The 13,271-nt window shown below is 44.4% G+C and overlaps 2 protein-coding genes across 5 annotated transcripts in view; one reads left to right on the forward strand and one right to left on the reverse strand.

Moving 5' to 3' along the window:
- The window catches only part of LOC118227655 (T-lymphocyte surface antigen Ly-9-like), a 168,526-nt gene that overhangs the window by 111,762 nt on the left and 43,493 nt on the right, over nucleotides 1–13,271 (reverse strand). The window lies entirely within an intron of this gene.
- LOC118227659 (T-lymphocyte surface antigen Ly-9-like) overlaps nucleotides 1–13,271 on the forward strand; it is a 33,952-nt gene that overhangs the window by 16,264 nt on the left and 4,417 nt on the right. Inside the window, exons 7-9 of one of the 2 annotated variants that reach the window (XM_035418401.1) lie at nucleotides 455–538; nucleotides 10,923–10,943; nucleotides 11,936–12,142. The exons of the other annotated variant lie outside the window; for it this stretch is intronic. Coding sequence (XP_035274292.1) covers nucleotides 455–538; nucleotides 10,923–10,943; nucleotides 11,936–11,940 — 110 coding nt within the window. The 3' untranslated portion in view covers nucleotides 11,941–12,142. Of the gene's footprint in view, nucleotides 1–454; nucleotides 539–10,922; nucleotides 10,944–11,935; nucleotides 12,143–13,271 lie in introns of those variants that run through there. 2 annotated transcript variants of the gene reach the window in all.

The raw sequence follows: 13,271 nt of genomic DNA on the forward strand, positions 1-13,271 counted from the left end.
TGCTACCCACAGCTACACACTGGAGTCTCTGTGCTACACACAGCTACACACTGGAGTCTCTGTGCTACACACAGCTACACACAGCTATGCACTGGAGTCTTTGTGCTACACACAGCTACACACTGGAGTCTCTGTGCTACACACTGGAGTCTCTGTGCTACACACAGCTACACACTGGAGTCTCTGTGCTACACACAGTTACACACTGGAGTCTCTGTGCCACACACAGTTACACACTGGAGTCTCTGTGCCACACATAGCTATACACTGGAGTCTTGGCTCTAGAGTCCCCCCTTTTTCACACAGTGAATTGTGTAAGGAAGTATTTAAAATTATTATTTAAACAGGATTTTGTTAATGCACTGATTTGCTCTCTGACTCAGATGCAGTTTTAGAAGTGCTGCTGTTCCGCTCTTTGACCAGGTTTTGAATGTCTCTGTTTCTCGCTCCACAGTTTCCATCACATGGATAACAGTTGCCATCAGTATCGCTGTTGTTGCCGCCCTCATTGCAGTTGTCTGTGCTGTTCTGTGTTACTGTAAGTATCCGTCACATTGCTTTGAGCTCTGTCAATATTAAACACAGATTTTCTCTAGAAACAGGAAGGAGCCACATCTGAGTGCTGATGGCCAATAGGGTCAGAGTTTATCCTGATGTCTGTGCAGCTTCATTTAACCCCTTTAATCCAGAGTAGTGAACCCCCAAACTTCAGCACAGGGGCCCAGGGAGTCCTACACATTAATATCACAACTGACAGGCAGTTTAGCTCAGACAGGTTAGAACATATTAATCTGTAATAATGTCTGGTCACATGCACAGTACATTGGTGTGCTGACAAAGGTGTCATAAGGAGACAAATTAGCAAAGGTGTTTTAGGGAGACAGGTTAGTAAGGGTGTTTTAGGGAGACAGGTTAATAGGGGCGTTTTAGGGAGACAGGTTAGTAAGGGTGTTTTAGGGAGACAGGTAGGATGATGGTGTTTTTGGGAGACAGGTTAGTAAGGGTGTTTTAGGGAGACAGGTAGGATGATGGTGTTTTAGAGAGACAGGTTAGTAAGGGTGTTTAGGGAGACAGGTTAATAGGGGCGTTTTAGGGAGACAGGTTAGTAAGGGTGTTTTAGGGAGACAGGTAGGATGATGGTGTTTTAGGGAGACAGGTTAGTAAGGGTGTTTAGGGAGCCAGGTTAATAGGGGTGCTTTAGGGAGACAGGTTAGTAAGGGTGTTTAGGGAGACAGGTTAATAAGGGTGTTTTAGGGAGACAGGTTAGTAAGGGTGTTTTAGGGAGACAGGTTAGTAAGGGTGTTTTAGGGAGACAGGTTAGTAAGGGTGTTTTAGGGAGACAGGTTAGTAAGGGTGTTTTAGGGAGACAGGTTAGTAAGGGTGTTTTAGGGAGACAGGTTAGTAAGGGTGTTTTAGGGCGACAGGTTAGTAAGGGTGTTTTAGGGAGACAGGTTAGTAAGGGTGTTTTAGGGCGACAGGTAGGATGATGGTGTTTTAGGGAGACCGGTTAGTAAGGGTGTTTTAGGGAGACAGGTTAGTAAGGGTGTTTTAGGGCGACAGGTAGGATGATGGTGTTTTAGGGAGACCGGTTAGTAAGGGTGTTTTAGGGAGACAGGTTAGTAAGGGTGTTTTAGAGATACAGGTTAGTAAGGGTGTTTTAGGGAGACAGGTTAGTAAGGGTGTTTTAAGGAGACAGGTTAGTAAGGGTGTTTTAGGGCGACAGGTTAGTAAGGGTGTTTTAGGGAGACAGGTTAGTAAGGGTGTTTTAGGGTGACAGGTAGGATGATGGTGTTTTAGGGAGACCGGTTAGTAAGGGTGTTTTAGGGAGACAGGTTAGTAAGGGTGTTTTAGGGCGACAGGTAGGATGATGGTGTTTTAGGGAGACCGGTTAGTAAGGGTGTTTTAGGGAGACAGGTTAGTAAGGGTGTTTTAGAGATACAGTTTAGTAAAGGTTATCAGCATTAGATTTCTATCTGCCCCTCAGGAACAGCCAGTCAAGCACCTCATAATATTTACAACCTTCTCACACTTACTTACCATTTTTTCCACATGTGCTCTATATGTCAATTTTTAATCCAGCCACACACCTAATAACCTTCACTTTTTCGGTGGGTTCTCCATATACCCAGACTATCTATTTCCTTCTTTCTGCCAAAGATCACATATTTTGTCTTTGATACTGACAACCTAAAACCCCACTTATCAGCCCAAGCCTGCTCCTTATCCCTGCATCTGCCTCATCAAATATTCAACATTGTGGCCTCTCTTCCATATTGCTCCGTCATCTGCAAAGAGAGAGCTTCCAAAGCCATCTCCCACTTCATCAAACATATCATTCACCATTATATTAGACAGGACAGGACTGATAACACTACCCTGCGGGGTCCCATTATCTGCACTTACAGTGTCAGAAAGACTCCCCCCCCACCTTTACCTGAATAGTACGGGATCTCAAAAAATCTTTTATCCAATTCAACATCCTGCCCCAAATCCCTGCATCATATAACTTAATTACCAACCCCTCTTTCCACAACATATCATAAGCCCTCTCTATATCTAGGAAGACACCAATCACCGCCTCCTTATCCACTAGAGCTATCTTAATGTCTCTAACATCAGGATTGCGTCCATTGTTGCTCGACCTAGTCTAAACCCGCTTTGAAATGGAGAAAAATGCCCTCTCTGCTCTAGTCTATGCACAAGCCGATCAGTAGCCATTCTTTCCATTATCTTACAAATAACTGCTGTAAGGGCAATAGGCCTGTATGATCCAGGACTGTGGGCTTCCTTCCCAGGTTTCAAAATCAGAACAACCACTGCGTGCTTCCACTCAGCCGGAATTAGCCCCTCCTCCCACACTGTATTAATCAAACATAACATCTCCCTCAAAGCAAAGTCATCCATGTGCTTAAACAACTCATATCCCAGACCATCTCTTCCAGGGGTGGTATTATGCCCTTGCCTTACTGCACGCTTCAGCTCTTGCATAGAAAAGAATAAATTAATCCCATCCCTATTATTTTTTATTTAACCTTTATTTGCCCAGGGTAGGTTCACTGAGCATGGATGCTCTTTTGCAGGAATGCCCACACTCATACACATTCACACCTGGGAGCTGCGCAGTACAACCACAATCCTCTGTTGTTGGCCACTGAGCAGCTCCACTGAAGGGAGAGAACATTTTCTTTAGCCAATTAAATCAGGAGATGATTAGGTGGCAAGTTTTTGTGTGAGCCAGATCTGGTATTTTAGCCAGGACACCGGGGAACCCCCTACTCTGGCCCACCAACACCACTTCCAGCAGCAACTCAGTATTCCCTGGTGGTCTCCCATCCAAGTACTAACCAAGCCCACAGCTGTTTAGCTTCAGCCAGTTGGCAGGAGCAGAGTGCGTGGTGGTATGGCTGCTGTGAAAATTATCAGTATTCGTTTGAAGTTTATGTCCTTCCTGCTCAAGCATTTTCCCCCTCCTCAGCTATCCCTCTCTGCCCACATTACCAGTACTATGTACTCTCTGGAAAAACCTGCCTAATAGATCTGCCTTCTCCCTTTGCTTACACCTTCTTTATTTCCTTCTACCATAACAGGAATAGGCAGACCCCTGTTAAGCCCAGCCATTCGATGAATCATACCCCAAACTTGCTTAACAGTGGTTTCTGTACCTATAGTGCCACAAAACCTGTGCCAGCTCTCTTTCTTAGCCCCTTTTATAACCCTCCTAGCCTCTGCTCACAGCCTCTTATATTCAATAGCATGGCTCTCAACTGGACTCTTTCTAAGCTGCCTATACGCTCTGTTACCAGCATGCACTGCCTCATCACCACGGCGCTATTTTCCTCTCTTTCCTGTTCCCCTTGACGTGAATTGATTTTTCAGCCGCTCTTTTCACTACAGAACAGAAGGACTTACTCCATTCTTCTACACTACCCTCACTCATACCATCTCCCAAATCTGCCGATAGTTGTTCTCTAAATTTACCCCCGTTCGCTTTTTGAAAGTTAAATCCTCTCACAGTGCTTTCCTTCTCCACCTGCAAAATTCTACCAAACCGACTTAAAATGAGAAAATGATCTCTCCCCATGGTGTAACGCTCCAAAAGATCCCAATCCCTACACTTAACTAACTCAGCCGATGCAAAAGTTAAATCTATACATGACAGACTCCCATTACCAACCTGAAATCTTGTCGGCCTTCCGTCATTCAACATCACAAGCGAGTATTTATCCAAAAGATCTTCTGTTAACACACCATTCCTATCTTTATTTTTGCTGCCTCATAAAGGACTGTGTGCATTAAAATCTCCTGCCCACACCACTGGGGGCTGCACTTGACCCATTATTCCATCTAACTTCTCCATACTTAACTGGAAACATTACATTACATTACATTACAGGCATTTGGCAGACGCTCTTATCCAGAGCGACGTACAACAAAGTGTATAACCATAACCAGGAACAAGTATGACGAAACCCCTAGAGAGAAGTACCGGTCCAAGTACAGGGAACAACCGCATAGTTCAACTTGGACCCTGATGGTTAAACTGATTAGCACTAACAACGAGAATGGCAACAACGCAATCTATGGAAAAATAAAAATAAATAAAAATACAAGTAGTCGTTAAGACAGGCGCATCAACTAAGTAACCTATGAAACAGCTGCCTAGTTACAACCCTAAGTTTAGTCATTTACAGGGGGGAAGGGAGGGATGGAGAGAGGTGCAGCCTGAAGAGGTGGGTCTTCAGTTGTCGTTTGAAATTGTTCACAGTCTCAGCTGTTCTGACCTCCACAGGGAGGTCATTCCACCATCGTGGGGCCAGAACAGACAGGAGACGTGTTCTGGAAGTGCAGGTGCAAAGAGGGGGAGGTGCTAGGCGTCCTGAGGTAGCAGAACGGAGGGATCTGGCTGGCATGTAGGGTTTGAATATCTTGTGAAGGTATGCTGGGGCTGATCCCTTGACTGCCTGGTATGCTAGGACCAATGTTTTGAATTTGATGCGAGCTATAACAGGCAGCCAGTGGAGGGTAGTGAGCAGGGGAGTTACGTGGGAGTGTCTGGGGCGGTTGAAGACCAGACGAGCCGCAGCATTCTGAATGAGCTGCAGGGGTCTGGTGGCAGATGCTGGTAGTCCAGCCAGAAGAGAGTTGCAGTAGTCCAGGCGGGATAGAACCATTGCTTGGACCAGGAGCTGGGTTGAGTAGGTGGTGAGAAAGGGGAGGATTCTGCGGATGTTGTATAGGAAAAATCTGCATGCCCGGGTTACTGCTGCAATGTTGTTGGAGAGGGACAGCCTGTTGTCCATCATCACTCCGAGATTCTTGGCGCAGGGTGATGATGTCACTACGGTGTCCCCTAAGGAAATGGAAAAGTCGAGGAGGTGAGAGGATAGAGCAGGAATAAAGATTAGCTCCGTCTTTCCTGGGTTGAGCTTCAGGTGGTGATTGTCCATCCAGCTCTGTATGTCCCTCAGGCAAGCGGAGATGCGGGCAGTGACCTGTGTGTCCGATGGGGAGAAGGAGAGAAAGAGTTGCGTGTCGTCGGCATAGGAATGATAGGACAAGCCATGGGCAGATATTACTGGGCCAAGGGATCTGGTGTACATGGAGAAGAGAAGGGGACCAAGGACTGAGCCCTGGGGAACTCCGGTGGTGAGGGGACGGGGTGGTGATACCTTACCCGCCCAGGCAACCTGGAAGGAGCGGTCAGAGAGGTAGGACTCAATCCAGTCAAGGACTGTGCCGCGGATCCCTGTTGCTGCCAGGGAGGACAGGAGGGTAGAGTGGTCCACCGTGTCAAATGCAGCGGAGAGGTCTAGAAGAATCAGGACAGAGGAGAGGGAGGCTGCTCGTGTGGCATGGAGTGACTCACTGACCGAGAGGAGTGCAGTCTCAGTCAAGTGGCCAGGCCTGAAGCCAGACTGGTGGGGATCAAGCAGGTTGTTCTCAGAGAAGAAAGCAGAGAGCTGGTTAGATGCAGCACGTTCCAGTGTTTTGGATAGGAAAGGGAGGAGAGATACCGGGCGGTAGTTCTGAATGACTGAAGGATCTAGTGTGGGTTTCTTCAGCAGCGGGGTGATGTGGGCCTTCTTGAAGGATGAGGGGAAACATCCAGAAGATAGGGATGAGTTCACGAGGGAGGCGACAAAAGGGAGGATGTCTGGTGTGATTGCTTGAAGGAGAGATGAGGGGATAGGGTCGAGGGCGCAGGTGGTAGGGCGGTGGGTGAGCAGAAGCTGGGAGACTTCAGTGTCTGAGAGGAGAGAAAATGTGGAGAAATGGGGCGGAGGACGCGGAGGGGGCGGAGGACGCAGAGGGGGCGGAGGACGCAGAGGGGGCAGAGGACGCAGAGGGGGCGGAGGACGCAGAGGGGGCAAAGGAGCTGCGGATGTCTGCAATCTTTTCGTCAAAGAATGCTGCAAAGTCATCTGCAGTGAAGGAAGACTGGGGTGGAGGAGGTGGCACGCTGAGGAGAGAAGAGAAAATAGAGAAAAGTTGACGAGGGTTAGAAATGGAGTTATGAATTTTGGTTTGGTAGAATTTTGCCTTAGCGGCAGTGACAGAAGAAGTGAACTCTGTCAGGAGAGACTGATAGGCTGAGAGGTCAGATGGGTCCCTGGATTTGGCCCACTTCCTCTCAGCAGCGCGGAGGGTGGCCCTGGAGGTGCGTAGGATGTCAGACATCCATGGACTGGGAGGGGATGAACGTGCTGGCCTAGGGACGAAGGGGCATAGGGAGTCGAGTGCTGAGGAGAGAGATGAAGTTAGGGTGGAGGATGCAGAGTTAGTGGGGAGCTTGGAAAATGATTGAAGAGGGGGGAGGGAAGCAGTCACTCTGGGAGCAAGAGAAGAGGGTGATAGGGAGCGGAGGTTACGGCGGACAGTGACAGTGGGGATGGGAGGGGGAGAGGGAGGATGTGGAGAGAGGGGGAGGGAGAAGGAGATGAAATGATGGTCAGACGTATGCAGGGGGGTAACCGTAAGATTGGAGCTGGAGCAGGTCCTCAGGAAGATCAGGTCTAGGAGGTTGCCTGCCTTGTGGGTTGGAGGAGAGTGTTGTAGGGAGAGGTCAAAGGAGTGAAGTAGTGGTAGGAAGGCAGCAGACTGGGAGGCTTCTAGGTGGATGTTAAAATCTCCAAGGAGGATCAGCGGGGTGCCGTCCTCAGGGAAGGAGCTGAGCAGGGTGTCTAGCTCATCCAGGAAGCTTCCCAGGGGCCCCGGGGGGCGATAAATAACAATAATATAAAGGTTAGCAGGGTAGGTGATAGAGACAGGATGGAATTCAAAAGTGGATATGGACAGGTCAGGGAGGGGGAGAACAGAGAATTTCCAGGTGGGGGAGATCAGTAGACCAGTACCACCACCACGGCCAGATCGCCGGGGGGTGTGGGAGAAGGAGTAGGAGGATGAGAGGGCAGCAGGAGTGGCAGAGTTGTCTGGTGTGATCCAGGTCTCTGTGAGGGCAAGGAACTGCAGGGATTGGAGGGAGGCATAGGCGGAAATGAAGTCTGCCTTGCGCGTAGCAGACTGGCAGTTCCATAGTCCCCCTGTGACCGTGAAGTTCTCACAGGGGGTCAGCGGGGGGTAGCAGAGGTTAGAGGGGTTCCGTTGTCGAGGGGGGCCACGTCGCTGGAAGCGCCTTCTGAGGGGGAGAGCACAGACTGGAATGGGGAACTGGCTCATAAACTAAAAGTGTACCGAGTGTACCTAATTAGCAGCTGAAAAGCTGAGTCGAATAACGCACTGATTACAGAGGTTAACAGTTTGTGATAGTGCAATAATCGCAATCTATCAATTCTAAGAATCAAAGTGAAGCCCAACAACGTAAAAACAAAGACACCTAACGCAATCTAAAACCAAAGACACCTAACGCAACCTAAAAACAAAGACCAGTTTCCACACAGGGAAAAGTTTAAAATCTAACGCGGTATGTAATTAGTAAATAAACGCAGATACTTATCCACTCTAGCAGGACGGATTTCGGCAGTTCTACGCGCCTGGACGAATTATACACTTACTACCTAAACTGGGAGTTAGCAGGGCTAATAAAGCGTCTCTCCGAGTGTACCTAATTAGCAGCTGAAAAGCTGAGTCGAATAACGCACTGATTACAGAGGTTAACAGTTTGTGATAGTGCAATAATCGCAATCTATCAATTCTAAGAATCAAAGTGAAGCCCAACAACGTAAAAACAAAGACACCTAACGCAATCTAAAACCAAAGACACCTAACGCAACCTAAAAACAAAGACCAGTTTCCACACAGGGAAAAGTTTAAAATCTAACGCGGTATCTAATTAGTAAATGAACGCAGATACTTATCCACTCTAGCAGGACGGATTTCGGCAGTTCTACGCACCTGGACGAATTATACACTTACTGGGTTACAAGGGTTATACGGATTTATCACTGAGAATCTTCCTGATTAGCTCCATACTTCTACCACCACACACTCACGCCCTTCAACAATAAAAGCCAGGAAGTTAAACCTACTTACCACCACTGACTCCTCTGTTACACAGGTTACCTGAGAGGGGCCCTCCCCTTCTCTCCTTCTCACCTCATCTGCCTCACCCCATTTTGCAGCCTTTTTAACAGCCTCAGCATAAGACACCCCTTTATTTATCTCCCTATACTGCTGCACCCTCATTTCCTGCTTGTGTTGCTCACACTCACGACTTCCAGCAGTATGCCCTCCACCACAACTACCACACTTAATCTCCTTTTCCTTACAATGAAAAATCTCATGCTCACCCCTACATTTACTGCACCTTCTAGTTCCACGGCAAGCAGCTGCAATATGGCCATACCTCTGGCACTTAAAACACCTCAAGGGTGGCCTCCTATGTGGATGAACTTTAAAGGACAAACATCCTAGGAACACTCGCTCTGGAAGAGCCTCTTCCTGAAAAGTTAACACTGCAACAGTTGACTCACGTTTAGTTCCATCCCGAAAAACTCTTATTCAAAATGCCTCAGCAACCTTCGCACCATCAATGCCCCTGACCAGTTCCTCCATAGATGAGGTAAATGGTAAATGGTAAATGGACTGCATTTATATAGTGCTTTTATCCAAAGCGCTTTACAATTGATGCCTCTCATTCGCCAGAGCAGTTAGGGGTTAGGTGTCTTGCTCAAGGACACTTCGACACGCCCAGGGCGGGGTTTGAACCGGCAACCCTCCGACTGCCAGACAATCGGTCTTACCTCCTGAGCTATGTCGCCCCCATAGTATATGATAGATATTTCAAGCAAGACCCCATAGATCACTCCTTTCATACCAGCCCTACTCCCTGGGACAAATCCTTCCACTTGCCTCTTCCCTTTCGCATCCAGAGAAACAGCTTTGGCCAACTGAGCAGCAGACTTACAGTAAACAAGCAGCTTTCCATCTGCCAGAATCCTTGCATTTACAATTTCAGCCAGCTCTTCCTTCAATGCACTAGCGAGCAGACTGCCCTACCTTCAGTTTAAAGATCACTTTAACTCTTCTGACTGGCTGCTGTCCATTCTCATTATCTTTACCTGCTCTCCCCCTCCGTCTGACTCCTGAGATGAATTACGAGTAGTTTTAGTTTTCCTTTTCCTGTTTTTCCCCTTACTACTTTCCCAACTCCCCCCACCTTCATCATCAGATTGCATAGTACCAGAAACAGCAGCTCAATTTCTTTGTTTGATTGATTAAGACAATATTTAGTCGAATTCTCGTGTTGTTTGTACGGATCGTTAGGACTGCCAGGAGGAACTCTCTTTATACAAGTAGCTCCTCCCCTGGCATGAACCACCATGCATTAAATCAATTAGCTTAGAACAGCCAAACTACAATAAATGAACAATACAGAAAACATGAAACCAATTTCATAAGTAATCTATAACATAAGAAAAGAGAATAAAGGCACTTGAAATGATCTACACGCAAATTATAAATAAATGCAAAAATTCCCCCCGTAACCTGAGACTGCAATGGTAGATGCCATCCACCCCCGTCTACATTAGGTTGGTTTGTTCTGTTGCTCCATTTGGCAGTGCATGGAGCTGAGACATGGAAGTGAGTACGTTTAGCATGGTTTTAACGGTCAGTGAAAATAGGGGTGATATGTGTTATTCAACCAAAACATTTAAACAGAAACATTTACACGCTAGTCATTTGCCACATAAATAGTAAACATTACAAACTAGCACCAGCTAGACCTGATCTGATACAAGAAAAATGATCACATTATCAGAACAGACAGACAGAACAGTCATTGCAACACGAATACCTAACACAAACATGACTTTTCCCCTATGTGAAATAAGCTGGCATTTTGGAAAAACAGAGTTGCGTGATCTTTAATAAAAATGATTATCATGGCTTACAGGCTCGTCATGGAATCAGCCCGTGACAGTGATTTAGGGTAACGGGTTGCTAAAGATGTTTTAGGGAGACAGGATAATAAAGGTGTTATAAGGGGTTTATTAGTATTTTAGCTTTACTAATTTGTCTTTTTGATTGTAGGATGAGTTTTTTTCATTTTATCTTTGTTGAAAGGAAACCACTTCAGACTTTCGTTCAGTTTGATCTCAAAATAAATGGATCAATAGCAGAAGGAATCTTATGATTCAAGGCACAATTGTTATATTTGAAATCCAGTATTGAGATTGAAACCATTTTCCTGTAGGGAAGTGTTAAATTGATTAAACAAATTTCAACAAACCCAACTGATTGATCAGTTTGTTTCCATTGTAATCCTTTGTGATCCTTACTTTAGCCTGTGTTTAATGTGTATCTCCATCTTTTTGGTTCAAGCTAAGTTGTGTAAGTCGCTCTGGATAAGAGCGTCTGCTAAATGCCTGTAATGTAATGTAATGTAAGCTGATTTCCTATGTTTTGTTCATTGCCTGTTTTTGCCAAAAAAGTACATTAGTTGTGATTTCTTTTTTTTCAAGGTATCAGAAGAAAAATCCGAGGTAAGTGTTCTTTTAGTTTGTACATTTGTGCAAAAACTAATCCTGCTTGAACAGAACAAAAGAAAAACGTACACTGCAAAAATACATTTTTATGTTTCTCGAATGATAAAAAGATCATGCACTTTCTGTACTGTCAGTCTGCTTTTGCATCTGTAAAATTTTTGTGTGTCAGATGGTGTGTTTTTTAAACTTACCATCTGACAATGTGGTCGTTCAAATTTTGTGTCACATCAGAGTGTCAAATAGCATATATTTATGCCACGTTACTATACAAGATACAATATTGGCTATCTTACCTCACACAAATTAAACAGGCTGTATTCCAAAGCAATGCTAGCCAGTGTTTCCTAAATTGTGTCAAATAACTTGGCCCTGTGTGTACAAGCATACAGTACATTAATGGGGCAAACATATGTGTGGATAGTCAAGAGTGATTTAATAGGCCTCAATATGTCAAATTTATATCTGAATTTGTGTATTTATCCACATGGCCTCTCTGTAGTGTGAATGATTGTATGTATGTTTCTTGGTATAAATGTCTGTTTGTAAATGTGAATGTTACATGCTGCTAGGGAAATGTCCCCATGGGGATAATGAAGTATGCTATATATATATATGTGTGTGTGTGTGTATATGTATGTATGTTACAATCAGTATTTATTGTATGTTGCAAATATACAAGAGTAACTTGGAATTTTTGTACGTTGAAAACGTTTTTTTTTTTTTTTTAATGTGAATTTGGCCTTAACAAGCTAATATAGAGATACTGCTACTACTGACCAAAAAAAAAAAATCACAATTTATACAGCCAATTTATGAGCAATTATTTGCTGTCTGAAAATTTGGAATAACTATCAATGTATACCCTGAAATATAAATTGCTAAACAAACTAATTATTTGTGGGAAAGCGTTGATTGGTTCACTGATATGCACTGAAATAGTGCTGGATCATAAGCATTCAGAAGTAACACTGCTGTCTTTCTGATTGTAGACTGAAGTTCCTTTGAACCAAGCCACTCGTGAGGTTGGGGTAGGTAACTTCAGCTCAACGCATGTCCATAAATCCATAAGCAAAAAGCAAAATATATTCCAAGGTGTGATGAGATAAATGAAATAAGGAAGGTTTATTAAACGTCAAAAAATAAAGACAAAATTCACAGGATGACAGGGTTGAAAAACTGTTGGCCTTCTTTGCCTCTCACCCCTACACCACACCTGATATAGACATATGGGCTCCTCGTAGGTCATAGGGGATGCCAAAATAAAAGTCATACAAACTTCATTTCAGATAAGGCCAATCTGTCCAATTACTTTGCTCCCCATAAATGGGGGGACTACGTACAAAAAAGGGCTCCTACAGTCGGGTTTAATATGTCCGACAGGTAAGAGTTCTCTCTGTGTGACTCCGTTCCAGACAGCTTACGCACTGGCCGGAGGAAAACACTTGGCAGTTCTTAAGTAATTTTTATACAAAATTTGACATGATATTTGGTGTGGGTACTACAGACACCCTGAGCTTACATTGCAGGGTTTTCATCAAGCAGTGACATGTACTTTTAGAAATACATTTCAAAAAACATATTTTTTCATTAAATTTAAATTATTTTTTATACTTGAACTGCTATTTCTGATTATCTAACTCTTAGAAGTAGAATATGGTAGATTTGGGTAGCCAAGAGACTTCTGATAAAACTGGTATGTAATACTTGTGGCTTCTTCTTAATTTCCATGTAAAAAACTGTAAAATATACAGACAGAAAATAAATAAAATAAATAAAATATGTGGAGGACATTTATCAATGGACTATGCTCCCTAGAGGAGCAAAGGGCTTAAGAAGAAGATGATGAGATATATATATGTATATATATATATAATAATTGCTAAGACATGACAAGGATGATGCTGTTATTGTTATATGTTGTTATTTAATTTATCATTATTATTTTGCATATTATATATATGTATATATATATATGTATGCTTTGGCAATAATTACATTTGTATTTCATGCTAGTAAAGGAACTTGAATTGAATTGAATTAAATTGAGAGAGAGAGAAAGGCCAAGAGCTGAGCCCAAAGAACAGCCCTCTCACCTGTCCTGAGGCTCAGTTCACTAACCCCCACCAACGCCATGCAGCCTCAGTACAGCTCAGTAAAAGGGGGGGGGGGGTTGTTTAGAAGACTCTTTTTATCAGTGGTATTTCAAAGAAGGAAGATCGGCAGCTTTATTTGTGAAAAGCAAACCCCCCAGAGGACCCTGTACCTAAAACATGCAGTACTTGCACAGCACATATAATGTACAGTATTGTAATGAAATGGTACATT

The sequence above is a fragment of the Anguilla anguilla genome, chromosome 5 (genome assembly GCF_013347855.1).
Source record: "Anguilla anguilla isolate fAngAng1 chromosome 5, fAngAng1.pri, whole genome shotgun sequence".
Lineage (NCBI taxonomy): Eukaryota > Metazoa > Chordata > Actinopteri > Anguilliformes > Anguillidae > Anguilla > Anguilla anguilla.